This window comes from Palaemon carinicauda, chromosome 3 (assembly GCF_036898095.1).
Source record: "Palaemon carinicauda isolate YSFRI2023 chromosome 3, ASM3689809v2, whole genome shotgun sequence".
Taxonomy (NCBI): Eukaryota; Metazoa; Arthropoda; class Malacostraca; order Decapoda; family Palaemonidae; genus Palaemon; species Palaemon carinicauda.
The window spans coordinates 124,293,839-124,321,148 of NC_090727.1; the positions used below are offsets into that span (position 1 = coordinate 124,293,839).

At 44.2% G+C, this 27,310-nt stretch overlaps 1 protein-coding gene across 1 annotated transcript in view; it reads left to right on the forward strand.

Moving 5' to 3' along the window:
• Positions 1-27,310, forward strand: part of LOC137638465 (probable ATP-dependent RNA helicase DHX34) — a 70,611-nt gene that overhangs the window by 26,676 nt on the left and 16,625 nt on the right. Inside the window, exon 2 of the mRNA XM_068370542.1 lies at positions 19,752-19,897. Coding sequence (XP_068226643.1) covers positions 19,752-19,897 — 146 coding nt within the window. The remainder of the gene's footprint in view (positions 1-19,751; positions 19,898-27,310) is intronic.

Genomic DNA, 27,310 nt, shown 5'->3' on the forward strand with positions numbered 1-27,310 from the left:
GCTTCTTCAGTCGACTCTTTCTTGTAAAGAAGGCGTCTGGAGGCTGGAGACCAGTCATCGACCTCTCAGCTCTGAACAAGTTTGTCAAACAAACTCCGTTCAACATGGAGACGGCAGACACGGTCAGACTAGCAGTGAGACCGCAAGACTTCATGTGTACACTGGATCTGAAAGACGCATACTTCCAGATCCCAGTCCATCCGTCTTCAAAGAAGTACTTAAGATTCAGCCTAGACAACAAAAAGTACCAGTTCAAGGTGCTGTGCTTTGGTCTCTCCAAAGCACCACAGGTTTTCACCAGAATGTTCACCCTAATATCTTCATGGTCACACAGGATTGGCATCCGTCTCCTCCATTATCTGGATGACTGGTTAATCCTAGCAGACTCGGTGTCATCCCTTCTTCAACACCGGGATAAACTTCTGAGACTTTGCCAGGATCTGAGGATCTTGGTAAATCTCGAGAAGTCCTCACTGCTTCCCACTCAAAGACTGGTTTATCTAGGCATGGTTATAGACACCAATCTCCACAAAGCCTTCCCATCAGACGACAGGATAGCAAGACAGAGAAAGGTCGTAAGTCCTTTTCTCAGACGAGAGGAACTTCCAGCCCAATCGTGGTTACGTCTCCTTGGTCACCTTTCATCGTTGGCTCGTCTAGTTCCCAACAGTCGCCTCAGGATGAGATCCCTCCAGTGGCGACTCAAGTCGTGGTGGAATCAAGGTTACGATTCCCCGGACGTCCTGATCCCTATGGGATTTGCGGAACGGACGGACCTCCAGTGGTGGGTGGCAGACAAGAATCTACGAAAAGGAGTGGATCTACTCGTCCTCCCCCCGGGTTTGATGCTGTTTTCGGACGCCTCAAAAAAGGGGTGGAGGGCCCACGTGCTGCACCACACGACCTCAGGCCTGTGGTCAGAGTCAGAAAAGTATCTCCATATAAATCTCCTAGAGATGAAGGCCGTATTCCTGGCCCTTCAACAGTTCCAACAATACCTGGCGGGTCACTCTGTGGTGGTGATGAGTGACAACACCACAGTAGTGGCTTACATCAACAAACAAGGTGATACTTTTTCGCAGCAGCTATCCCATCTAGCAGTAGAGATACTGAGATGGGCCGAAATCCGCTCGATACCACTATCGGCACGCTTCATTCCAGGCAAAAGGAATGTGCTCGCCGACAATCTGAGCAGAGCATCTCAGATAGTGAGTACCGAGTGGTCTTTGGATCATCTAGGAGCCAACAAAGTCCTGACTTTGTGGAGTTCTCCGACTGTGGATCTTTTCGCAACGGCCCTGAACTTCAGGCTCCCGCTGTACTGTTCCCCAGTCCCAGACCCCAAGGCTCTCTGGCAAGATGCTTTCCAACAACGGTGGGACAACATCGATGTTTACGCCTTTCCCCCGTTCTGTCTGATGAGGAGGGTGCTCAACAAGAACAGAACATCGGTCAATCTTTCAATGACCCTCATAGATTCGCTATGGCTTCATGCGGAATGGTTCCCGGACCTTCTGCAACTCCTAACGGAGCTACCAAGAGAGCTTCCTCCACGACACAATCTTCTCAAGCAACCACATGCCAACATCTTCCACAAAGCTGTAGCTTCACTACAACTTCACGCCTGGAGACTATGCAGCATCTCTTCTCTGAGAGAGGATTTTTGCAGCAAGTTGCTGTCAGGATGTCTGGACACCTGCGAAAGTCATCAGCAGCAGTCTACCAGGCAAAGTGGAAAGTCTTCTGTGGTTGGTGTCGTGGAAGGGGTATCTCTCCACTCGATGCCACTATTCCAACAATAGCGGAGTTCCTCGTGTATTTGCGTGAAGAAATGCGCTTATCAGTCTCGGCAGTGAAAGGCTATTGCTCATCCTTAGGTCTAGCCTTCAGGTTGAAAGGAATGGACATTTCTTCATCGCTAGAACTTTCTCTACTCATACCTAGTTATGAACTTACCTGCCCTCAGTCGGAAGTGAGATCTCCCCCATGGAACGTGGTTTGAGCTCTCAGGTCTCTTAAGAGACCTCCCTATGAACCATTACGCCAGGCATCAGATCGCCACCTGACTTGGAAGACGGTGTTCCTGCTAGCTTTGGCTTCGGCCAAGCGAGTCAGCGAACTTCATGGTCTCTCGTATGACATTGCCCATTCAAGGGAAAGGGGGGAGTTAACGTTCAGCTTCGTCTCTGAGTCTTTTTTGCTAAGACTCAGAATCCTGGAGTAGCGGATCCTCGATTCGACTCCTTTCGGATTTCTAGTCTCCGCTCTGTAACAGATGACCCAGACCATCTCTTACTATGCCCAGTAAGGAGTTTGAGGCTATACCTCAAAAGAACAGCTGCAGTCCGTCCTCATTTATCAGCACTATTCGTCAGCACAGGAAGGACTAAGAGGAGGGTCACCAAGAACACCATCTCTGCATGGATTCGTAGGGTCATTGATCTGGCCTTGAATCCAGGTCCTCCTCCGTCACGTCGCCCTAGAGCACATGATGTCAGGGGGGATAGCTACATCCCTGGCCTTCAAAAGAAATTTCTCTGTGAAGCAGGTTCTTTAAGCCGGAGTGTGGAAGCGTCAAGCAACGTTCACAGCCCACTACCTGCAAGATGTGACCCACAGGAGGCTCAATACGTTCTCTATCGGCCCTGTGGTGGCTGCACAACAGCTGGTTTAAAACCTCAAGCTACTTATTGGACAAGTAGCAGATGGTTGACTGCATTGTTACCCGGTTTTAGTCTGCATGAATGAAAAGGTTTGACTGGCCCTTATTCTTTTCATCATCATCCCCTCTCTTGGGGAAAGCAGCATCCTGGGTTCTCTGCATAGCTGACCTCAAACCACTGCAGGTAAACCATGCTCCCTTGTGTTCCTAGTATTAAGTTAATACTGTTACGTCCCCATACCCTGACGAGGTGGTATTGGGAAAGTCCTAGTCTACAAGTTTCCATCTAAAGAACTTCAGAACAACTTCCTAGGACGAGTCACACTTCTTCATACCTTCACACACAACTTGCGTAGGCCGCAGTCCTTGCGTAGCAAGGTTTTAGCGAGATGCAGGGGCTCTTTATTTAATGGGTGCTTACACACTCAAATAACGAGCCCCCGGGCAAAGCCAAAAAGCCAGAACTGGCTGGGACGTCCACCCTTCCTTATAGGTGAGTCACCCCTATTAGATAGCGGGGTTTGTATTCTAGTTACGGAACAAATGACAAATTTGTAGATAATTTGTATTTTTCTTAACTACACAAACCTTTGCTATTTAAACAAACTTGCCCGCCAGCCCTATCCCCCGTGAAGTCCTACCTCCAAGCAAAGTGAATTCAAGCACAGGTGTGTGTGAGGGGGGGAGGGGGTAGCAAGCTACCCTCCCCTACCCACGCTAACTAGCGGTGTGTGTAGTAAACCCTCCTTGAATTTTAATGGCTCGTCATTTCAGCTACGCCGAAAGTAATACTCCTATTAAATAGCTAAGGTTTGTATAGTTAGGAAAAATACAAATTATCTACGAATTTGTCATTTCAAGGTGCTGTGCTTCGGTCTTTCCACAGCACCACAAGTCTTCACCAGAGTGTTTACCCTAGTGTCATCTTGGGCACACGGGATTGGCATCCATCTCCTCCATTATCTGGACGACTGGCTAATCCTAGCAGACTCGGTGTCAACCCTTCTTCAACACTGAGACAAACTAATGAGACAGCCAGGATCTGGGGATCATGGTAAATCTCGAGAAGTCCTCTCTGCTTCTTACTCAAACACTGGTATACTTAGGTATGATTATAGACACCATTCTCCACAAAGCCTTCCCATCAGACAACAGTGGTGACTCAAGTTCCGGTGGAATAAAGCACACGGCTTCCCGGACATCCAGATCCCTATGGGACCTGCGGAACTGACAGACCTTCAGTGGTGGGTGACAGACGAGAATCTACGAAAGGAAGTGGACCTTCTCGTCCTCCCCGTGTATTTGATGCTGTTTTCAGACGCTTCAAAAAAAAGGGTGGGGGGCCCACGTGCTGCACCACATGGCCTGAGGCCTCTGGTCAGAGTCAGGAAAGTACCTTCACCTAAATCTCCATAGATGAAGGCCGTCTTTCTGACCCTTCAACAGTTCCAACAGTTCCTGGCAAGCCACTCTGGTGGTGATGAGCGACAACACCACAGTAGTGGCCTACATCAACAAACTACTGTAGGAGGTCCTTTTTTGCAGCAACTATCCCATCTAGCAGTAGAGATACCGAGATGGGCCGAAATCCACTCGATACCACTATTGGCACGCTTCATTACGGGCAAAAGGAATGTGCTCGCCGACAACCTGAGCAGAGCATCTCAGATAGTGAGTACCTAGTGGTCTTTGGATCATCTAGTAGCCAACAAAGTCCTGACTTTGTGGGGTTCTCCGACTGTGAACCTCTTTGCAACGGCCCTGAACTTCAGGCTCCCGATGTACTGTTCCCCAGTCCCAGACCCCAAGGCTCTCTGGCAAGATACTTTCCAACAACGGTGGGACAACATCGACGTTTACGCCTTTCCCCCATTTTGTCTGATGAGGAGGGTACTCAACAAGACCAGCACATCGGTCAATCTTTCAATGACCCTCATAGCTCCGCTATGGCATCACGCAGAATGGTTTCCGGACCTTCTGCAACTCCTAACGGAGCCTCCATGAGAACTCCCTCCACAACACAATCTACTCAAACAACCACATGCCAACATCTTCCACAAAGCCGTAATTTCGCTACGACTTCACGCCTGGAGACTGTTCAGCATCTCCTCTCTGAGAGAGGATTTTTGCAACAAGTTGCGATCAGGATGTCTGGACATCTGCGAAAATCATCAGCAGCAGTCTACCAGGCAAAGTGGTAAGTCTTCTGTGGTTGGTGTCGTGGAAGGGGTATCTCTCCACTCGATGCCACTATTCCAGCAATAGAGGAGTTCCTCGTATATTTGCGTGAAGAAATGCGCCTATCAGTCTCGGCAGTGAAAGGCTATCGCTCAGCCTTAAGCCTTGCCTTCAGACTGAAAGGAATGGACATTTCTTCATCGCTAGAACTTTCTTTACTCATACGTAGTTATGAACTTACCTGCCCCCAGTCAGAAGTGAAACCTCCCCCATGGAACGTGGTTCGAGTTCTCAGGTCTCTTTAGAGACCTCCCTATGAACCATTACGCCAGGCAACAGATCGCCACCTGACTTGGAAGACGGTGTTCCTGCTAGCTTTGGCCTTGGCCAAGCGAGTCGGTGAACTTCATGGTCTCTCACATGAAATCGCCCATTCAAGGGGATGGGGAGAGGTAACGTTCAGCTTCGTCCCTGAGTTTATTGCTAAGACTCAGAACCCGGGAGTAGCGGATCCTCGATTCGACTTCTTCCGGATTTCTAGTCTCCGTATTATAACAGATGACCCAAACCATCTCTTACTATGCACAGTAAGGAGTTTGAGGCTGTACCTCAAGAGAACAGCTGCAGCCCGTCCTCCTGTGCCTGCACTATTCGTCAGCACAGATAGGAGTAAGAGGAGGGTCACCAAGAACACCATCTCATCGTGGATTGGCAGGGTCATTGACCATGCACTGAATCCAGACCCTCCTCTGTCACGTCGCCCCAGAGCACATGATGTCAGGGGCATAGCTACGTCCCTGGCCTTCAAAAGAAACTATTCAGTGACGCAGGTTCTTCAAGCTGGGGTGTGGAAACGTCAGAACACGTTCACATCCCTCTACCTGCAAGACATGACCCACAGGAGACTCGATACGTTTTCTATCGGTCCTGTGGTGGCTGCACAACAGCTGGTTTAAAACCTCAAGCTCCTTATTGGACAAGTAGCAGAGGGTAGAAGGCATTGCTTTAGTCTGCATGAATGAAAAGGTTTGACTGGCCCTTATTCTTTTCTTCATCATCCCCTCTCTTGGGGAAAGCAGCATCCTGGGTTCTCTGCATAGCTGACCTCAAACCATTGCAGGTAAACCATGCTCCCTTGTGTGTACCTAGTATTAAGATTAATACTGTTGCGTCTCCATACCCTGACGAGGTGGTATTGGGAAAGTCCTAGTGCACAGTTTTTCCCTCTAAAGAACTCGGAATAACTTTCTAGGACGAGTCACATTTCTACATTCCTTCACACACAGCTTGCGTAGGCCGCGAACCTTGCGTAGCGAGGTTTTAGGGAGACGCAGGGACTCCTTGTTCCTCGAGTGCTAACACACTCAGATAAGGAGCCCCCGGGTAAAGCCAAAAAGCCAGATTGGCTGGGACGTCCACCCTTCCGAATGGAGTCACCTCTATTAAATAGCGTGGTTTGTATTCCAGTTACGGAAGAAATGACATTCGTAGATAATTTGTATTTTTCCTAACTACAAACCTTAGCTATTTAACGAAACTTGCCCGCCAGCCCTATCCCCTGTGAAGTCCTACCTCCAAGCAAAGTGAGCTCAATCACAGGTGTGTGAGGGGGAGTGGTATCAAGCTACCCTCCCTACCCCGCTCCAACTGGCGGTGTGGGTAGTTAACCCTCTTTAAAAATTAATGGCTCGTCATTTCAGCTACGCCGAAAGTAATACCCTTATTAAATAGCTAAGGTTTGTATAGTTATTAAAAATACTAATTATACACGAATTTGTCATATTTTCATTTTTTTTTTGCTCTCTTTCTCAACCCTTCTATCCAAACTCTCAGCTGTGAATATATCCTGGCTTACATAAAAAAAATAGATATTTAAATACAACGGCTAATCATAACTAGCCTAAACTCATATAGACATTAACCCTGGATAGGTACGCTACTCGGACACCCCTTTAAGGGTATACTCGGTCGCAGCGCGACCCCGACTCCAAAAAAAATTCAGGAAAAATCTAGTTATGCATCAATCTGTATTGTTTGACTTGCTAAAAATACTTCAAAGAAGGCTAAAAACTACTGAAAATATAAATGATACCCATCTACAAAATAACTATTTATTGGAAATATATTAAAAATTTAAGTACAGTGAACCCTCGTTTATCGCGGTAGATAGGTTCCAGACGCGGGCGCGATAGGTGAAAATCCGCGAAGTAGTGACATCATATTTACCTATTTATTTAACATGTATATTCGGACTTTTAAAACCTTCCCTTGTACGTAGTACTGTTAACAAACCACCCTTTAATGTACAGAACACTTAATGCATGTACTACAGCACCCTAAACTAAAACAGGCACAAATATTAAAGGCGATTTTATATCATGCGTTTCCTAAACACCTAAAAAGCACGATAAAAAATGGCAACCAATGTTTTGTTTACGTTCATCTCTGATCATAATGAAGAAACAAACTCATTTAGTGTACAGTACACATATATGTATAGGTTAGTTTTTGCATCGATTATATTGATTATACAGTACTGTACTGTATGTTGATTTGTTTATTACCAATGTTTTAGTTTACGTATTTTTCTTAGGACTTCCAAATGAAATGTTTTTCTTTATGACGCCGCCTGAAACGACGGCGTGTACGCTCAGTAAACAACCACGCTCAGAACAAACAAGGCATTTAACGCGCATGATGATAGTGATAAATAATGATACAGTACATACAGTATTTACAGTAAAAGCATTTACAAAATATGTTACCTTACAAATATAAATTATACAGTATTGTACGTAGCAAAGCAGGAAAACAATTTACGAGAGAGAGAGAGAGAGAGAGAGAGAGAGAGAGAGAGAGAGAGAGATTGTTTTACGTACGTAAATGTAAATTTTAAACAAAAAAAATATGATAGGTTACAACATGTAGACTTTTAAAACCTTCCCTTTAACTTAATGCATACAGTACGTACATTACTAAACTATAAAACAGGCAGTAAGAATATTAAAGTAAAAAATAAAGATTGTTACTGTACTCACCACGAAAGAAGTTGAAGAAAAACTTGAATGGTGATGGCGATGAATTTGCTGCACAGTAGAAATGATGATGATGAAGCTGATGATGTGTTCTACTGTGCAGCCAATGATAGTATTTTACGTCTCTTCAGACGGAGGTGTCTTTTCCTGGGACACCTCTTCAACTTCTTCCTGGGAAACTTCAATTTCTTCCGAAGGCGTACTAGCAGGAGGAACTGGCTCTTTTTTGCGAGGCTGGAAGAACATTGTGATCGGAAGTTGTTGCCGCTGCTTCTTTTTTCGATCCAAGAGCATTTTGTAGGGAGTCATTATGTCATCAACCTTGTTGCAGAATTGCATCGAGCGAACCATATCCTCGTCCCACTCTTGCAACATTTCTTTCAACTCCTTCGCGTGGTTGCAGGCCTTGGCAAGCCGTTCTAATGTTAAACCCGTTTCTTCGACATTTTCTTGGGTCTCTTCCTGGGTATCACTCTCTTCCTCACTAGCCGATTTCGTCAGGTCTTCGAGGTCTGCGTCAGTTAGGGGCTGGGAATGGCAGTCCAACAACTCGTCGACGTCTTCAGTCGTCATGTCGCCAAACCCGTCACCTCCAATTATGGCAGCCAACTGCACAGATTTCCGTATTGCAGAGTGTTGGATTTCCGACGGAGTAAATCCCTTGTCGTCGTAAACAATATCGGGCCACAACTTCTTCCAGCTCGCATTCACGGTTGCAGGTTTCATCTCTTGAAGTGCCTTCTGAATATTCTGCAGGCACATGGCTATGGTGTACTGCCGCCAGTACGCCTTCAAGTTGAAATCTTCATCCTCGTCATCTGGGGCAGCATCCACACACGCAACGAGGTCCGCCAAGGTATTCTTCGTGTAGAGGGCCTTGAACGCCCTGATAACCCCCTGGTCCATCGGTTGAATTAATGACGTGGTGTTGGGTGGCAGGAACTCAACCTGAATGCCCTCATGCAACAGGTCAGTTGTGTGTCCACCAGCGTTATCCATAAGGAGAAGGATCTTGAATGGCAAGCCCTTCTCTAAGAGATATTTACTGACTTGCGGGATAAAACACTGGTGGAACCAGTTGGAGGTCAGCATCTTCGTAATCCATGCTTTTTGATTATGCATCCAGTACACGGGAAGGAGATTCTTATTTTTATTTTTCAAAGCGCGAGGATTTTTCGACTTATAAATAAGCCCTGGCTTTAACAAAAATCCAGCAGCATTGCCAACACGGGAAGGAGATTCTTATTTTTATTTTTCAAAGCGCGAGGATTTTTCGACTTATAAATAAGCCCTGGCTTTAACAAAAATCCAGCAGCATTGCCACACATCACGAGGGTAACGTGATCCTTGAATGCCTTAAAGCCAGAGGCTTTGGCTTCCTCTTTGAACAGGAAAGTTCGCAACGGCATTCTCTTCCAAAACAAGCCAGTCTCATCCATATTAAAGACTTGTTCCGGCTTGTATCCACCTTCGGCGATAATATTCTTGAACGTCTGGTTCACGTAAGTTTCAGCAGCGGCAGTGTCAGCGGAAGCAGACTCCCCATGCAGGGAAACGCTTTTCAGGGCGAAGCGTTTCTGAAACTTCGCGAACCATCCTTTGCTTGCGGAAAAACGTTTCTGAGGCTGGGAATCAGTGGATGTCCCTGGTTGAGGATCATCTGCATCATCATCATCTTCAGCATGGTTGCCGTCGTCGTCTTTAGGTTCCTTTGCAGCAAAATTCTCATATAAACTCAAAGCCTTTGTTTGGATGGTGTTCGTATCCAACGCTATGTTCTTCTTCCGGCAGTCGGCAATCCACACAGCTAAAGCACCTTCCATGCGTACGATCGTTTTATTACGCGCTGTAACGACTCGCTTCGCTGATCTGCTAAAGGTGATTGCAGCCGTCTTTCTAATGTTCGCCTCGTCCTTTTTGATATAGCGAACGGTGGATTCGTTGATGCCAAAATGGCGGCAGGCGGCCGCGTAACTTCTACCATCTTTTAACATGTCGAGAAGCGTAACCTTCTCAGCTATCGTCATCATCCTTCGGTGGTTTAGGCTCACTACCAGCCTTAAGAGAAGCAGAACGCTTGGGAGCCATTACAGTAGGATTTACGTACAGTACTGTAACAAAAAGTTCAACTTAAAAAGGTCGCACACAGCACAGATTAAACTTCACAAACTTAAGAACGTCTACTCAGCGATACGCGGTAAGAGAAAGTGAACGATCCAGCCCCGCGAGAACTTTGATGCTGCGGGTAGAAGATGCGGGCAAAACACCAATCACAGGCTAGATAACAAAACTTGAGTTCTGATTCGTCATCTATCAGCGCTTGAACCAATCACAACCCGTCTTACAGTACTATGATGCGTTGGTTACCTACTCATAGAAGATGCCCCGCGCATACTGAACGTACGTAGATTAAGTACAATACCGTAATAATAATAAATAATGATAATAATACTGTACAGTAATAATAATAATAATAATGATAATAATAATAACAATAATAATTTTATTAACAACAACAACAATAATAATAATACACACTTTACGTACGCTATTTTACGCCTCTCTCTCTCTCTCTCTCTCTCTCTCTCTCTCTCTCTCTCTCTCCCTCTCTCTCTCTCTCTCTCTCTCTCTCTCTCTCTCTCTCGTACGCTTATTCGAAATGTGATTTTTGCAACAAAGAATATTATTGGATGCAGTACTGTACTACGTACGTATACATACAAAATATTCATGGAAAAGAAGCACATCCATTACAGTACACACCATTCTAATATGGTATGACTGCATCTGATTTGCGTTTCATGTTCGATTTAATTTTACTACGTACTGAATTATCGCATGATCACATTCTCTTTTCGTGTTTTATTTCTTTCTGTGCTGAATTATATATCATATGTAATGCAATGAACAATCAGTAAGAGCAGATATTACTAATTACAGTATTAATGGAATTACAGGTAACAAAATATCGTATTTGGGGGTCTTCAGATTTCGCGGTATTTTCGAATTTTCCGGAAAATCCGCGATATGTATATATATATGGGTTATGGAAAAACCCCGCGAAGTGGTGAATCCGCGAATGTCGAACCGCGAAGTAGCGAGGGTTCACTTTACAAAAAAAAAGACGACGTAAATATTCACAAAAAATAGAAATATACATATACACATAAATCCCTTTAGGGACACCTTCTGAGATGGCAAAGCAACAGCGTGTAATTGCTGGAAATGAGTTGGACCCATAGAAGTCAATATCTGAAATGAGAAAAAAAGGGTAACTTTTTTTGGCCAAAAAAATTTGTCCAAATTTCATGAATTTTTTTTGGGTACTCAAATGAAATAGGAAGAGGCTAATTTTTTTTATAGAATAAACTCATATTATCCTAGAACAGAAATACATAATAAAATGTGCACTAAGATGTAATTTACTGTTATATCAGGGGCGAAATCTAAAGGTCATTTTTTGACGGCCTAGTTTCACAATGTAAATTTCTTATGAAAATCATTGTATCTCCTATAAAATATGATATTTATGCATTAAAATACAGTATACCAAAATATCACGAATTCTATACAGAACAAGAATATATAGAGATATGCCAACTTACCTTTCGGGTATGTCAACAAAATGGCAGCAGACCGCAACATCTCTTACAGCCCAATCTACCACTTGAAATGAAGAATGGGGTTGCAAGCTCCATATTATCATCAACATCTCTTTTTAACTCCATTAGAAGTGTGTTGATGACATCCATGCCGAGGGAATACTGCCTGCTGGCCATTATTGAAGATAAATTCAAAATAAATAGAAAAAAAATAAAATTTGCAAAAAATAAAAAAAATTCAGAAATTAGCATTTGAGGGAAAATGGACCTCATGGCAATATATGGCATCTAAGCCAAAACCAATGTCATGCAAGTGGTAGACACACCATCCACCCACACTTTCCAACTATAAAGAACCAAACAAGTATCAACACTGTTCGACAATTTATAATTATGTAATAACTTTGCTGTTTGATCACTTACCCCCATAAAGGTATGTCAGGGTCGAGGTCGACCCCTGGGGGGTAAAAAAACGGGGAAGGAGGGAAGTTAGACGAAAATCAGTCCTAAAGCAGACAATGGCATGTAGACTAGTCACCCCTTGCAGGTTGATCACTTCCATATTCGAGACAGCTGATGATTTATGGGGAAAAAAACAGGTTTTGAAAATGCTGTAGGGGTCGCGTACGACCCATCATACCTTTCCAGGGTTAAGGAGCTTACAGCTACCTCATGCAACAAAGAAGAGGCTTTGGAACCTCTATAAACAATGCTAGGGGACACAAGAATGGAATGATGCCATTAGTGCCCCGCAAAGCACATTGCTAACGTATGCTAGCTGACCACTCCCTATGACTGACCCCCTAGCGAAATAGGCTCAACTACTCTTGAGGTTGACATAGCTTTTGTGCCTTGTTGGAGCCCTGGCCAACTAAAACACCCAGTTGCTGCTTCTTGGTAATACTCCGTAGTACCTAAGAGTCTAGCTGTTCTTGGATGTCCGGAAATCCCTGTAATTGCTAGCCTTCCACTGTCGGTCCTGTCAAGAAAACAGGCTTCTGCCTTGTGCTACTCAGTAGGGAGCTGCGACACGTAAGGGACGCCCCAATGTTGATGAAACTTAACTGTTAGTTTGGGAGCACTTACGGGAGGTTGGGGACAGAAAAGATGGAAGGTGACCCAGGATCATGCGGATGCGGCAGCAGGTGGGTAACCATCAGCCACTCCCCCATTTTACAGTAGTGGTCAAAAAGCTAGTTATAGAAGTTATTAGCCTAGATTTCCAAATAGTTACACATTAGACAATATCACAGAAATTGAAAAGGAGTGAGAAACTACCGTTAAAGCACAAATGTGCAGAATGCCAAATAAGCAAATGGTGAGTCAACTTAAAAGAAGGGTGCACTGCAAGCCTGCACCATAATAGTGTATGCTTGTTCTGTCTGCATAAACAGGAAATAGAAAAATAGAAAAATTAAAACCAAGAACTACGAAACAATTGATAGAGATCATGACCAAGTTCCAACAGTTAGAAATAAGGAACAAAGAAGTCATGGATTTATGATGTAGAAAATGGGATTAGTATCCAAAAAATACAAAATAAGATAAAATTAAGGACAGAACTTAAAGAAGAAATAACCAACAAAAAGAGAGTTCACAAAACCCACAAGAGGAAGGGTAGCTAAGGCCAAGAAGACCTAACAACAGTCTAGAAATGTAACTACCACCCAAAAAAGATTCTCCCCCCCCCCTAGCAGAGGAAGAGGAAGATGAGACATTGTTAATTGAAGATTCTAGGGTAAAGGAACAAAAAGAGGAGAAAGGTTAAGTCCTATTCAGGTGCCAACACACAGAGAACAAGAAGACCACTATTATTGTTCAGGCAACCAGAATGACCTACTCCTAAGAAAGGATACTGCTTGCCGAACAGAACCTTTGGTTAAACAGCTAGAAATAAACTGTTGAAACAGCTAGAAACAAGACCAATGATACTATAGTTAATGTATAGGTATTCTCCCAAGACTCAATGTCAGCCACTTCACCCTCAGCAAAACCATAGGGATAAACGAAAGGCTTCCGTCCACATGCCAGAAAAGAAAGTTAAATTTATAGATTTTTGGGACACTTTCTGCAGCAAGAGAAAATAATACAATAGAGACTGATTACACTTCAGTGAAGGCAAGAGAGTATACAGAAAACAACATAATCTCAGCCTCTACAATTATTTAAACACAGTAGACCAAGAACAAACTAGACCCTCAGAAAATCCTCAGTAGACCAAGAACAAACTAGACCCTCAGAAAATCCTCCAACAACAAATAAAAGAAATTTGGCAGAAACTTGGATAATGAAGATAAAAGTAAAACTAAAACGCTAGTAAATCAGGGAAATTAGCAAACCCACAGAGGAAGAAAAGAAAATTTTCTCAGAGTGGCACACTTCAGTGCTCAGTCAGTAACTAAATTGGAAAACTTCAAGGCAATGATAGCTAGCGAGGAATTAGATTTCATAGGCATTACCTAGACCTGGATTCAAGAAAATAACAAAGGATTTTATCGGTGAATATGAAATCCCAGGTTTTAAGCTTTTCAAGAAGGATTACCTTACCAAAAAAGGTGGAGGGTTAATGCTCTGTTAAAAATCACTTAAACCCCATAGAAATTAAATTAGAAACCAAATATGAAGTGACAGGTGCAAATATCAACACCATAGGATAAAACATGTCCATACTATTAATATACAGACCACCACATCAAGCACAAGAACAGGACGAAGAGTTGTATAGACAACTTGGACAAGAAGTTAACAATCAGCTAGATGTCCTAATGGGAGACTTCAATGCAGCAGTAAACTGAGACACTATGAATTCCAAATCATACACAGCGGGACATAGGCTACTAGAGTTTGTCAACAATGAATTCCTCCATCAGTGGGTTGATAAACCAACAAGGGGAAACAACATACTAAATATTGTGCTAACAACTGAAGAAAATTTAGTATCCAGTGTTTCTGTTGGCAAAAATTTTGGCAAAAGTGAACACAGTATAGTTAGGTTTCAGGTAAATATTCCTCATGTAAAAGAAAGGAAAATTATAAAAAGGTTAGACTACAGTTGGAGTAACTGGATAAAACTGAAGGAATACACAAAGAATTTAGAATGCAGCAAAACATGGAACAAAGATATGCAATGGGACTCCTTTGTAGAAATATATAAAGAGAAAAGGGCTAAATACATAGAGGTATTTTACCAAATGGAACTCCACAACCTACGTGGTTCAACAGAGAAATAGCCAATGCCATAAGAATCGGAGAAACATAAATACATAAATCAGTGGGTCAACAGCCTTCAATTCATGAAATTTCCGAGCACAAGCAGTTTAGCCGAAAATTAGATAAGCTAGTTAGAAAGGCCAAGATCAATGAAGAGAAAAGAGTGGCTTCAGCTAGTAAAGAAAACCCAAAAGAAGTTTTTGCATATGTAAACAATATAAAACCAATAAAAAACAACATTAGCCCATTAAGAGACTCTGAGGGTAATCTTTTGATTTATGATTTGGGAAAAGCTAAACTGATGAATGCATATTTCACAACTGTATTCACTAGGGAAGAATCAGCGGCCCTCCCCGAATTAGCTATCAAGTATGAAGGGCCACAACCATTAAATAGAATCGCCTTTACTATGGCTGATGTAAAAAAGGAAATAAAAGGACTGTAATTCTAAGGCACCGGGTCCAGATGATATTCATCCACCAGAGATTATAGAACTAGAAGAGATAACCCCACACTTTTACAAAATGTTCTGAAAAGACAGCCAATGAAATAAGGCACCACAAGAAAGGAAACTAGACAATGTTCCTCCAATCTACAAGGAGAGACCAAAAGTAGAACCTGGCAACCTCAGACCACTGTGTCTAACTTCAGTGCCTTGCAAAATTTTTTAATCAATTATAGTAGAGAAAAACAATCTTCTTATAGGCAGCCAATATGGTTTTAGACAAAAGAGATCATGTGTGACAAATCTATTGGAATTTTTCCACAACACGTTTAACGTTTATAACAAAAGCAGGACAATAGACATTATATACCTAGTCTTTCAAAAAGCTTTTGACTACGTTCCTCATATAAAATTAATGGTCTAAATTAGAGCACTAGGCATCTTTGATGAGCCAGCTGAATGGATCTTAGATCGGCTAACAAGCAGAAAACAGAGAATTGTAATCAATGGAGAAGCTTCAAAGGGGGCAGCTATTACAAGCGGAGTACCTCAAAGATTCGTCCTTGGCCCATTACTATTTCGGATTTACATTAATGACATAGATTTAGGATTAACTAGTAGAATTGTCAAATTTGCCGATGATACTAAACTATGCATAAATGAAGCAAACTTAGAAGACGTAGAAGCCTTAAGAGAGGATCTAATGAAGCTAGGGGAATGGTCTTGAAAGTGGCAAATGCCTTTCAACCATGGGAAATGCAAAGTCGTGCACATATGTCATAGTAACCCACAATCAGATTAATCGCTGCTGAGAAATGAAATAGAAAGTGTGAACCAGAAGGAAGATCTTGGTATTTCTATCAGCAAGGATTTGAAGTTAACCAAACAGAGCATAAAAGCTGGAAAGCAAGTATAAAAACTAATAGGTTACATAAAGAGGCAATTCAAATACAGAAACAAAGACATTGTGCCCCAAGTACAGTATTCAGAAGAATATAGATAGACAGGAAGCAGTACAAGCTAGGGCCACCAAACTAGTTTGAACAGAAAGGCTATTTGGATATAGATGGAGGATGGAACGTTTGAACTACAAACTCAATGGCTAAGGGGACAGTTAATAGAGGCATTCAAAATTCTTAAAGGAATAACAAATATAGATTACAACAATCCATTAGCACTTAGCACAAATCAGTCCAGAGGTAATGGATACAAACTGGAATTGAAAAGATACACCACCACTCAATGTGGCAATTTCTTTACATACAAAATAGCAAATACATGGAATAGACTTCCAGCGGATGTATACAGTAATATGGTAAACAAGCTCAAGAATAAGTTAGACAAGATCATAAGAACTCTCTAAATACTTAATTTGAATTGCTCTACCTAAGAGCAAATGGAGTCCACATGGAAAGATGAAAAGGTCTTTTAGACATTCAAAATCCTTGTAACACTCTCTCTCTCTCTCTCTCTCTCTCTCTCTCTCTCTCTCTCTCTCTCTCTCTCTCTCTCTCTCTCTCTCTCTCTCTCTCTCTCATATGTTATATATGCCTTATAATTACTGTATACATTATAATTGACTTCATGTGTCCAAGAAAACAAACTGATATTTTCTTTACATTTCTGTATAACATATGGACGGTCCGTTGCCAACGAGTTTTATATCTTTCTACGGCTATCTCTATCATGGAACTATTTCATAAGTCACAATGATTATATAATTTTCTTTACACACAGAATCACTGTGCTTTACTATTATTTAGAATAAAATATAAAAAAAAATCTGAAAATTATTCTACAGTATAATCAGTTTTTTAGAGTGAAATACTGTATAAAAGAAAATAAAGCAAACTTTTGAAAAGTTTATTCTGTTATCAGTAATAAAGCAAATGAACATGAAAATGTAGGTTATTATAAAGTAAGTGTGCATCTATATATTATGGTGACAAATCTTGTGTGTAGCTATAATGGGTGGATCCGCTGCCTTGTAGTGAGGTGGTTAAGAATTTGCAAGATTACCTGTCACTACTCCATTATTAATTAACAGTTTGAGCTAATACTTTGGATATTGATCTTGGACCATAAGAATGTTAGGTAGTTCATTTTTTAGGAGCTCTTATGCCAATTTTTATAAAGCTCCAATATCACACAACTCTCGTAGTCAATCTTTTGAAAACCTTTTTTCCTTTTAACTTTGTGCATTCTTCCTTTCTCAGCAAGACTCTTGTCTCTCCCTCCTGGTCTTTCTCAACTTATAAGACTATTAGCAGTCCAATGCACCTCCCTCCCAAGCTTCTGTTCTGACTGTTAACCCTCGTATGCTGAAAGAGCTAAAAAAAAGAAAGAAAATCCACTTTGTTGGCCAGTAAATGTTTAACATCTTTAAAATGTAATCAATTTCAGCGACTTTCAGCCAAGTGAGTAATTTACTCCGCCTTTATTTGATGGCATAGTCATTAGTAATAAACATACCCCAGGACCAGTCTTTTTCCACAAAATTGAAAGTTGATTATCCTAAAACACTCATAATGTGATATTGTAGTTAATAAGCAGGGGAGTGTGACATCAGAATCGTGTGCCCGAGGGAATTATTTTGCTCGTTTTATCACATTTCATTAGTATCTGTATCCCAGTGATATGTCCTTATATGAAAAGGGATTTTGAAGGTACATTAGTGGTGAAGATATTGACTCCCAACAAACATGTTAGTGATTAGGAGATTTGTGACAATTACCCAACTTTAAAAGATATAACATTCAAGTTAAAATTTACATTCTCAATGCAAAAAGTATGCGGTATAGATGAACATAAATGTAATATGCATCTTATTGAATCCTGGAATTTCTTTTTGACCTATGTATATTTTGTAGTAACAAATAAACATGGAAGAAAATTATCTTTATGAATATTATTGTTATTATTATTATTAGCTAAGCTACAACAGTAGTTGGAAAAACAAGATGCTATAAGCCCAAGGGCTCCAACAGGGAAAAATAGCCCAGAGAGGAAAGGAAATAAGGGAATAAATAAACGATGTAAGAAGTAATGAAAAGTAAAATAAAATATTTTATAAATATTAACAACATTAAAACATATTTGATTTACTGTATAAACTATAAAAGGACTTACCGGTATGTAAGCCTGTTCAACATAAAAACATTTGCTGCGAGTTTGAACTTTTGAAGTTCTTCTGATTCAACTATCCGGCTAGGAAGATCATTCCACAACATGGTCACAGCTGGAATAAAACTTCCAGGGTACTGTGTAGTATTGAGCCTCATGATGGAGAAGGCCTGGCTATTAGAATTTACTGCATACCTAGTATTACGAACAGGATGGAACTGTCCGGGAAGATCTGAATGTAATGGATGGTCAGAATTATAAGAAATCTTATGCAACATGCATAATGAACTAATAGAAAGACAGTGCTAGAGATTAATATCTAGATCAGGAATAAGAAGTTTAATTGACCGTAAGTTCCTGTCCAACAAATTAAGACAGTATCAACAGCTGAAGACCACACAGGCGAACAATACTCGAAACAAGGTACTGTAAAATGAAAGAATTAAAACACTTTTTCAGAATAGATTGATCACTAAAAATCTTGAAAGACTTTCTCAATAAGCCAATTTTTTGTTCTATTGAAGAAGACACAGACCTAATGTGTTTCTCAAAAGTAAATTTGCTGTCGAGAATCACACCTAAAATTTTAAGAGTCATATAAAGTTAAAGAAACATTATCCCATTCCTATACTCACTATGGTGCCCATCAACAACAACTCTTTGCGATCTATTACTTAAAAATTCAATAATGATGCTAAGAAACGACCCACCCACTCCCAACTGTTTGAGTTTGGAAACAAGGGCCCCATGATTAACACGGTCAAAGGCAGCACTAAAATCAAGGCTAATCATACAAACTTCCTGACCACAATCAAGGGATTTCTGTACAGCATTTGAGATTGTAAGAAGGGCATCACATGCTCCAAGGCCTTTACGAAAACCAAATTACAAACTAGGGAACAGGTGAATAGATACATAACTACTTACGTAGCTAGTACAGAATGGATACAGAATAAAGAAAAGAGTTTTGTACATTTTAAGATTTTAATACCAAATTAAAGTTGAAATACTATTATTTACTGGCAGTGCTGCTTCATCACTCGAGTTATATTCTTCTCCTACTAATTTCTAACAGTATTGAAGCTGCTAATAAATGTGACATCTTGAGAAGGGGCATCTTCTAGTAAGAGATACTCTCTGTAAAGGAGACTGGAGATGAAACTATCTTTCTTTTGTTGATTCTTTCCTATTTATACTGCTCCATTCTGGGTATTGCAATACCTGTATAAGTAAGATTATAGGTATGTATTATGGATTAAGGAAACAATCTTCTGTGCATTTTCCATTGGTTTGTTTAGGAATTCTTATTAAAGGGGTAAATGTTTTATAAAAATGCCTTGTATTTTATTAATTTTTTGTTTAATATTCCTTGCATGCGTGTGGAATCTCATGCTTTTTAACTTTCCAATTTTGACTGCATTCCAATTTTGTTTGAAGTTCCATCAGCTGTGTTTTGGCAGGCAGCATATTTCATAATGTGCCATTTATGTTTTCAGGTAGATCCTGTCTTGTCTCTAGCAGCTGCCATGAGTGTACAGAGTCCTTTCACTAATCGTGCCTATCGAGACCCGGAATGCTTGGCAGCAATAAAAAATATGGAGTCGGACCATGGGGATCCTTTTACCTTACTTGCCTCATACAGGTAAACTTTTTTTTATTGTTAATGTTGTTGTAGCTGTGATTTGAGATTTATCATGGTAGTTTTAGAATTTTTAGTTGTAGCATATTATTTCATTTATGCTTTAATCAACTACAAAATTTTTGCTGCCATTATATCTATGACTCTCTTAGTTTCCATAATTTTTTGTATCTGTGGAATCAGGAGTATTATGTATTCTCGTTAGGCTTCGTTCGTGTTCATACAATGATGCAACCTGATGTACTACTGTGAGTTTGTTCCGAACTGGAATACAAACCACGCTATTTAATAGGGGTAGTACTTTCGGCGTAGCTGAAATGATGAGCCATTAATTATTAACGGGGGTTTACTACTCACACTGCTAGTTAGCGGGGTTAGGGGAGCGTAGCTTGCTACCCCCCCCCCCCTCTCACACACCTTTGCTTGAGCTCACTTTGCTCTCGGCTCGGATGGTAGTCAGATGTGTCCGCTTTCATCCTCGCCGTCATTTGGCAGAAATTTAATGCTTTTTTGCTTTTTCTTTTCTAGTTTTGTGTGTGAAATTGGCCTCTGCGAATATGCGCACCTGCCCTGGGTTTCCCGACCGCCCCTGTGGAACATTCATGTCGGCGGTCGAGACCGATCCTCACGTCCTTTGCCTTTCATGTAGGGGCCAACGGTGTGATAGCAATAACAGGTGTAGGGAGTGGTCTACTTCCCAGTGGGAGAGGTTTTCGTGACGACGGAAGAAGAAGTCTAAATGGGATATTTCTCCTTCGAAAGTTTCTTTGAAAGGAGAAAAACCCAAGGCCTATTCTTCCATTGCCCAAACCTCCTCCGAAGCTCCCACTCGATCGGGACCGTCGAGTGGTAGCGTAGACCGATGTACTGTTTACCAAACTCGGGGCTCGAGAGATGACGTTGCTTCCCCTAGCGAACCAGCTCCACCTCTCCCCCCGGGGGAGGATATGTCACTAATCCCCCTTTTTCAGCTTTTGTCCGACTTGGGGCTTGAGAGTTCGTCCTCCAAGGAGGTTTTACTTGACTACATCCGATAGGGTGCCGCTGTCAAGCAATCACTGTCACCGGCAGAGGTTGATCCTCTGTCTCTTGTCGACGTTGTGGTGTCAGAGGTATCCAATGCGGTATCACCCATCACCTCTGCCTCTTCAAACCCTATGGTAGCTGACGGCTTAGTTTCTCCCGTTCCTGTTCAACCAACGAGGGAGAAACTAAGTCCAACAGTCTCTCCTGCTAGTGTTTCTTCCCCTCGGGGAAGTTCACTTACAGACTCCTCTTCGGAAGACTGCAGAAGGTCAGCTCGGTGACCCTACGGCCCCCAGAGGGCGCAGTCGTCGCAAGGGTCGCCTTCCTCTTCACCAGAGAGGCCTTCCTTCACCTGCGGTGAGGAGGCGCCTCGTCGGTTCAACATCTTCGATGCAGTCCCCCGCAGAGGAGCCTCGACATCAATCACCGGTCACTGTTCCTGCATTGGTCCTGGACCTTTCTGCAGATCGTTCGCAATCTACTTCGGTGGAAGGTCGTCCTTTTAAAGGACACGTCGACCTTCCACCCGACAGACCTGCCGACCTGCCTTCACCGTTCTTATATAAATCTAGCAAGGTTTCATCTGAGCACACTAAGGCGCACCAACTAGATACGCGCTATGCGCCAACGAAACCTGACTAACGCGCTATAGTAGCTCGTCAGGCTCCGTCAACAAACTCTAACACAGGGCATCAAGGGCGTATGCGCCAACACGCACATACGTCCCAACAGGAGCCCGGTTCTTCTACACGCTATGCACGCACTCATGCACATACGCGCCCATGTTCTCCTGTGCGCCAGGCCTTGCCTGAGCCTAAGAATACGCGCCCATGCCCAGCTGCGCGCCAGCGCTCTCCCACGCGCCAGCGCTCTCCTGCACGCCAGAGCTCTCCTACTCGCCAGCGATTATCCTGCGCGCCAGCGCTCACGCCCAGCAGTTATTTCTTCTGCGCACCCACGATCTACTGATCTGGGCACTACTGGGAAGTCAACTAGAGTGACTTCTCCCACGTTCCAGCTCTCGCCATCGCCCGCACGCATCCGCAAGGATACCCGCGCGCACTCGCCCATCCTCTCCTATGGATTCGTGCCCACATTCTGACGCGCGACCTCGAGCAGCACAGGCTTCAACTGCGCGCCCGTGCGCTAGGGGTCCTTCTCCTGCATGCGCGTGCCCTACGACTGGTACAGGCACGCGCGAACTCACGCCCGCACACTCAACGCCTTGATCCTGCGCGCGCACACCAACGGTCTCCCGCACACACTCCTGTGCGCCCACAGTCTCTCGCACGCGCTCCTGTGCGCCATCAGTCTCCCACGCGCACGCCCGCAGTCTCCCGCGCGCGCCAGAAGTCTCCCACGCGTGGCCCCCGGTATTCTCCTACGCGCGAGCACCATTACTCTCCCTCGCGCGAGCGTCAATATCCTCCCGCGCCCGAGACTGCTCAACTACGAACGGCAAGGTCACCATCGCCTCATTCCCCTCCCCGCAAGTGCATACCAGCGTGCATTGTGGGAGAAGGGAAACATCTAGAGGGGTCCAGGATCCCAAAGCCTTTTCAGGCAAACCCACCAATGATGAGAACTCCCAGGGATCCTTCAATTCCTGTCCCTTCAAGGGGTATGTCTGACAGCGCGTCTGTCAGCCAACAGCCCTGGTTTGGTGCACTGATCAGAGCCATAACGCAGGCGTGCAAGCCTGTCTTCTCTGAATTGGGGCACAGATCCTTGGCTACTTCTACCCCTTTGAAGAGAAAAAGGAGTTCCGGACGCAGTAACTCCTCCAAGGGCAAAACTGACTCCACGCAGACCTTCGAGGGAGGTTCCTTCTTTCCCCCAGACTGTCTCTCCTTCCCCTTCGGACAAAGGTTTCCCGTCCTCAGGGGAATCACGCGAGGAGAGACTTTCTCCCATTGCACCAATGAGGGAAACCTCTCCTCGCGCCGAGATGTCTTCTCAGGTGGGGACTGAAAGGAACATGCCATCCTCGTCAATGTTGGAGTCCTACATCCTTCCCAGGAAGGAATCTAAGGACTCTAAAACATTACCGAAGTCCTCTACTAGGACTAGGATGGAGCCAGTTAGCCACTCAGAGAACGTCCGCAACTCTCCCCAAGAAGAGCCTTTGGGGACAGAAGGAGTCTTCGCTGCAAGTCCTACATCAGGAGGAGACCAGCAAGAGTCAGAACATGCATTTTGGCAAGTTCTGACTCTAATGAGGGCTCTCAACGGGTTTTCCGACCCAGAGATCCCTCCTCGAGAGGGCAAGGACACGGTCTTGGACCATGTCTTTGGTACTCAGAAACCCTCCAAGACCAGTGCAGCACTGCCCTGGTCTCAGGGGTTAAGAGTACCAGGGACAAGATCTCTCTACAGCTCTCTGAGATGTCCTCCTCCAACCGTTCCAGTGCCACCAATAAGCTCCTTCCACCTCCTTGCATACAGCAGAGGAGGTACTTTGAGATCCTTAAGGAGCCTTGTTTAGCTCTTCCTCTTCACCACTCGCTGGAAGAGCGTACCAGGGGAGTCCCTCTTAAGAGACTCTCCAACCGGCAGGTCTCATTCTCACCAACCGAGATCTTTAACCAGGAGAAAGTTGCGAAGTGTGCTATGCAAGCCACTTCGTGGCTCGACGTCTGGTTGAGGACCTTAGGTATCCTGATACATTCTGAGGATTTCTCCAAAGAACGTACCAGGAAAGCTATGGAGACCTTTCTTCTCTCAGGTACTCGCACGATCGAGTTTCTGGCCCACCAAGTCTTGAACTTGTGGGCAAATACTATTCTAAAACATCGGGATGCAGTAGGTGAGAGATTCCATCAGAAGGTCCCTAGCACCGAGATCAATAGGCTCAGACATTCCTCTCTAGAGGGATCCATCTTGTTTGAGCCTAAGGATGTGGAACAGGCCGCTGAGAGGTGGAGGAAGTCTCATCAAGAGTCCCTCCTTCATAGTACTTTAACATTTAAGCCCTATAAGCCTCCAGCACCACAGCAGTCCCATCCAGTCAAGACCGCTAAAACGACGACAGCAGCGAAGACCGTGGTGTCTAAGCCCTTTCCTGTCAAAGGAAGGAAAGACAAAAAGTCCTCCAGGGGAGGCAAGAATCCTAGAGGGAGCAGCCGAGGCCGCAAACGCTAGGATAGGCAGGCCCTCTGCATGTCCACCAGTGGGGGATGCCTACAAAGTTGCTCAAACAGGTGGAAGCAACTCGGGGCCAATTCCTGGACAATCTCCGTGATCAGTCTAGGATATCGCGTCCCGTTCATAACATCTCTACCTCCCCTGATGACGAATCCAGTGTCATCGAGCTCCCTTGCCATGGGATCGGCAAGGGGAGCAAGCCCTTCGGGCAGAAATCCAGACCCTGTTGAAGAAGGGCGCTCTTCAAGAGGTCCTCGATGGATCCCCAGGCTTCTTCAGTCGACTCTTTCTTGTAAAGAAGGCGTCTGAAGGCTGGAGACCAGCCATCGACCTCTCGGCTCTGAACAAGTTTGTCAAACAAACTCCGTTCAGCATGGAGACGGCGGACATGGTCAGACTAGCAGTATGACCGCAAGACTTCATATGCACACTGGATGCGTACTTCCAGATCCCAGTCCATCCGTCTTCAAGGAAGTACTTAAGATTCAGCCTAGACAACAGAAAGTACCAGTTCAAGGTGCTGTGCTTGAGTCTCTCCACAGCACCACAAATTTTCACCCGAGTGTTCACCCTAATATCATCTTGGGCACACAGGATTGGCATCCGTCTCCTCCGTTGTCTGGACGACTGGTTAATCCTAGCAGACTCGGTGTCATCCCTTCTTCAACACCGAGACAAACTTCTGAGACTTTGCCAAGATCTGGGGATCATGGTAAATTTCGAGAAGTCCTCACTGCTTCCCACTCAAAGACTGGTATACCTAGGCATGATTATAGACACCAATCTCCACAAAACCTTCCCATCAGACGACAGGATAGCAAGGCTGAGGAAAGTCGCAAGGCCTTTTCTCAGACGAGAAGAACTTCCAGCCCAATCGTGGTTACGTCTCCTCGGTCACCTTTCATCGCTGGCTCGTCTAGTTCCCAACGGTCGCCTCAGGATGAGATCCCTCCAGTGGCAACTCAAGTCCCGGTGGAATCAAGGGTACGATTCCCCGGACATCCAGATCCCCATGGGACCTGCGGAACTGACGGATCTCCAGTGGTGGGTGGCAGACGAGAACCTACGAAAAGGAGTGGATCTTCTCGTCCTCCCCCTGGATTTGATGCTGTTTTCGGACACTTCAAAAAACAGGGGGGGGGGGGGGGGGGCACGTGCTGCACCACACGACCTCAGGCCTCTGGTCAGCGTCAGAAAAGTACTGTACCTCCATATAAATCTCCTAGAGATGAAGGCCGTCTTTCTGGCCCTTCAACAGTTCCAACAGTACCTGGCAAGTCACTCTGTGGTGGTGATGAGTGACAACACCACAGTAGTGGCCTACATCAACAAGTATCCCATCTAGCAGTAGAGATACTGAGATGGGCCGAAGTCCACTCGATATCACTATCGGCACGCTTCATTCCAGGCAAAAGGAATGTGCTCACCGACAATCTGAGCAGAGCTTCTCAGATAGTGAATACCGAATGATCTTTGGATCATCTAGTAGCTAACAAAGTCCTGACTTTGTGGGGTTCTCCGACTGTGGATCTTTTCGCAACGGCCCTGAACTTCAGGCTCCCTCTGTACTGTTCCCCAGTCCCAGACCCCAAGGCTCTCTGGCAAGATGCTTTCCAACTACGGTGGGACAACATCGATGTTTACGCCTTTCCCCCGTTCTGTCTGATGAGGAGGGTACTCAACAAGACCAGAACATTGGTCAATCTTTCAATGACCCTCGTAGCTCCGCTATGGCATCACGCGGAATGGTTCCCGGGCCTTCTGCAACTCCTAACGGAGCTACCAAGAGAGCTCCCTCCACGACACAATCTACTCAAACAACCACATGCCAACGTCTTCCACAAAGCCGTAGGTTCACCACGACTTCACGCCTGGAGACTATCCAACATCTCTCTGTGAGAGGATTTTCACAACAAGTTGCTGTCAGGATGTGTGGGCACCTGCAAAAGTCTTCGGCAGCAGTCTAACAGGCAAAGTGGAAAGTCTTCTGTGGTTAGTGTCGTGGAAGGGGTATATCTCCACTCGATGCCACTATTTCAACAATAGCGGGGTTCCTCGTGTATTTGCGTGAAGAAATGCGCCTTTCAGTCTTGGCAGTGAAAGGCTATCACTTAGCTAAGTCTAGCCTTCAGGCTGAAAGGAATGGACATTTCTTCATCGCTAGAACTTTCTCTACTCATACGTAGTTATGAACTTACCTGCCCTCAGTCGGAAGTGAGACCTCTCCATGAAATGTGGTTCGAGTTCTCAGGTCTCTTAAGAGACCTCCCTATGAACCATTACGTCAGGCATCAGATCGCCACCTAACCTGGAAGACGGTATTCTTGCTAGCTTTGGCCTCGGCCAAGCGAGTCAGCAAACTCCATGGTCTCTCGTATGACATCGCCCATTCAAGGGGATGGAGGGAGGTAACGTTCAGCTTCGTCCCTGATTTTATTGCTAAGACTCAGAATCCTGGAGTGGCGGATCCTCGATTCGACTCCTTCCGGATTTCTAGTCTCCGTACTGTAACAGATGACCCAGACCATCTCTTACTATGCCCAGTAAGGAGTTTGAGGCTGTACCTCAAAAGAACAGCTGCAGCCCGTCCTCATGTGCCAGCTCTATTCGTCAGCACAGGAAGGACTAAGAGGAGGGTCACCAAGAACACCATCTCTGCATGGATTCGTAGGGTTATTGACTTGGCCTTGAATCCAGACCCTCCTCCATCATATCGCCCTAGAGCACATGATGTCGGGCATAGCTACGTCCCTGGCCTTCAAAAGAAATTTTTCAGTGACGCAGGTTCTTCAAGCTAGGGTGTGGAAACTTCAAACAACATTCACATCCCACTACCTGCAAGACGTGACCCACAGGAGACTTGATACATTCGCTATCGGCCCTGTGGTGGCTGCACAACAGCTGGTATAAAACCTCAAGCTCCTTTTTGGACAAGTAGCAGAAGGTTGAGGGCATTGTTACCCAGTTTTAGTCTGCATGAATGAAAAGGTTTGACTGGCCCTTATTTTTTTCTTCATCATCCCCTCTCTTGGGGAAGGCAGCATCCTGGGTTCTCTGCATAGCTGACCTCAAACCACTGCAGGTAAACCATGCTCCCTTGTGTTCCTAGCATTAAGATTAATACTCTTACGTCCCCATACCCTAACGAGGTGGTATTAGGAGAGTCCTAGTCTACAAGTTTCCATCTAAAGAACTTCAGAACAACTTCCTAGGACGAGTCACACTTCTTCATGCCTTCACACACAG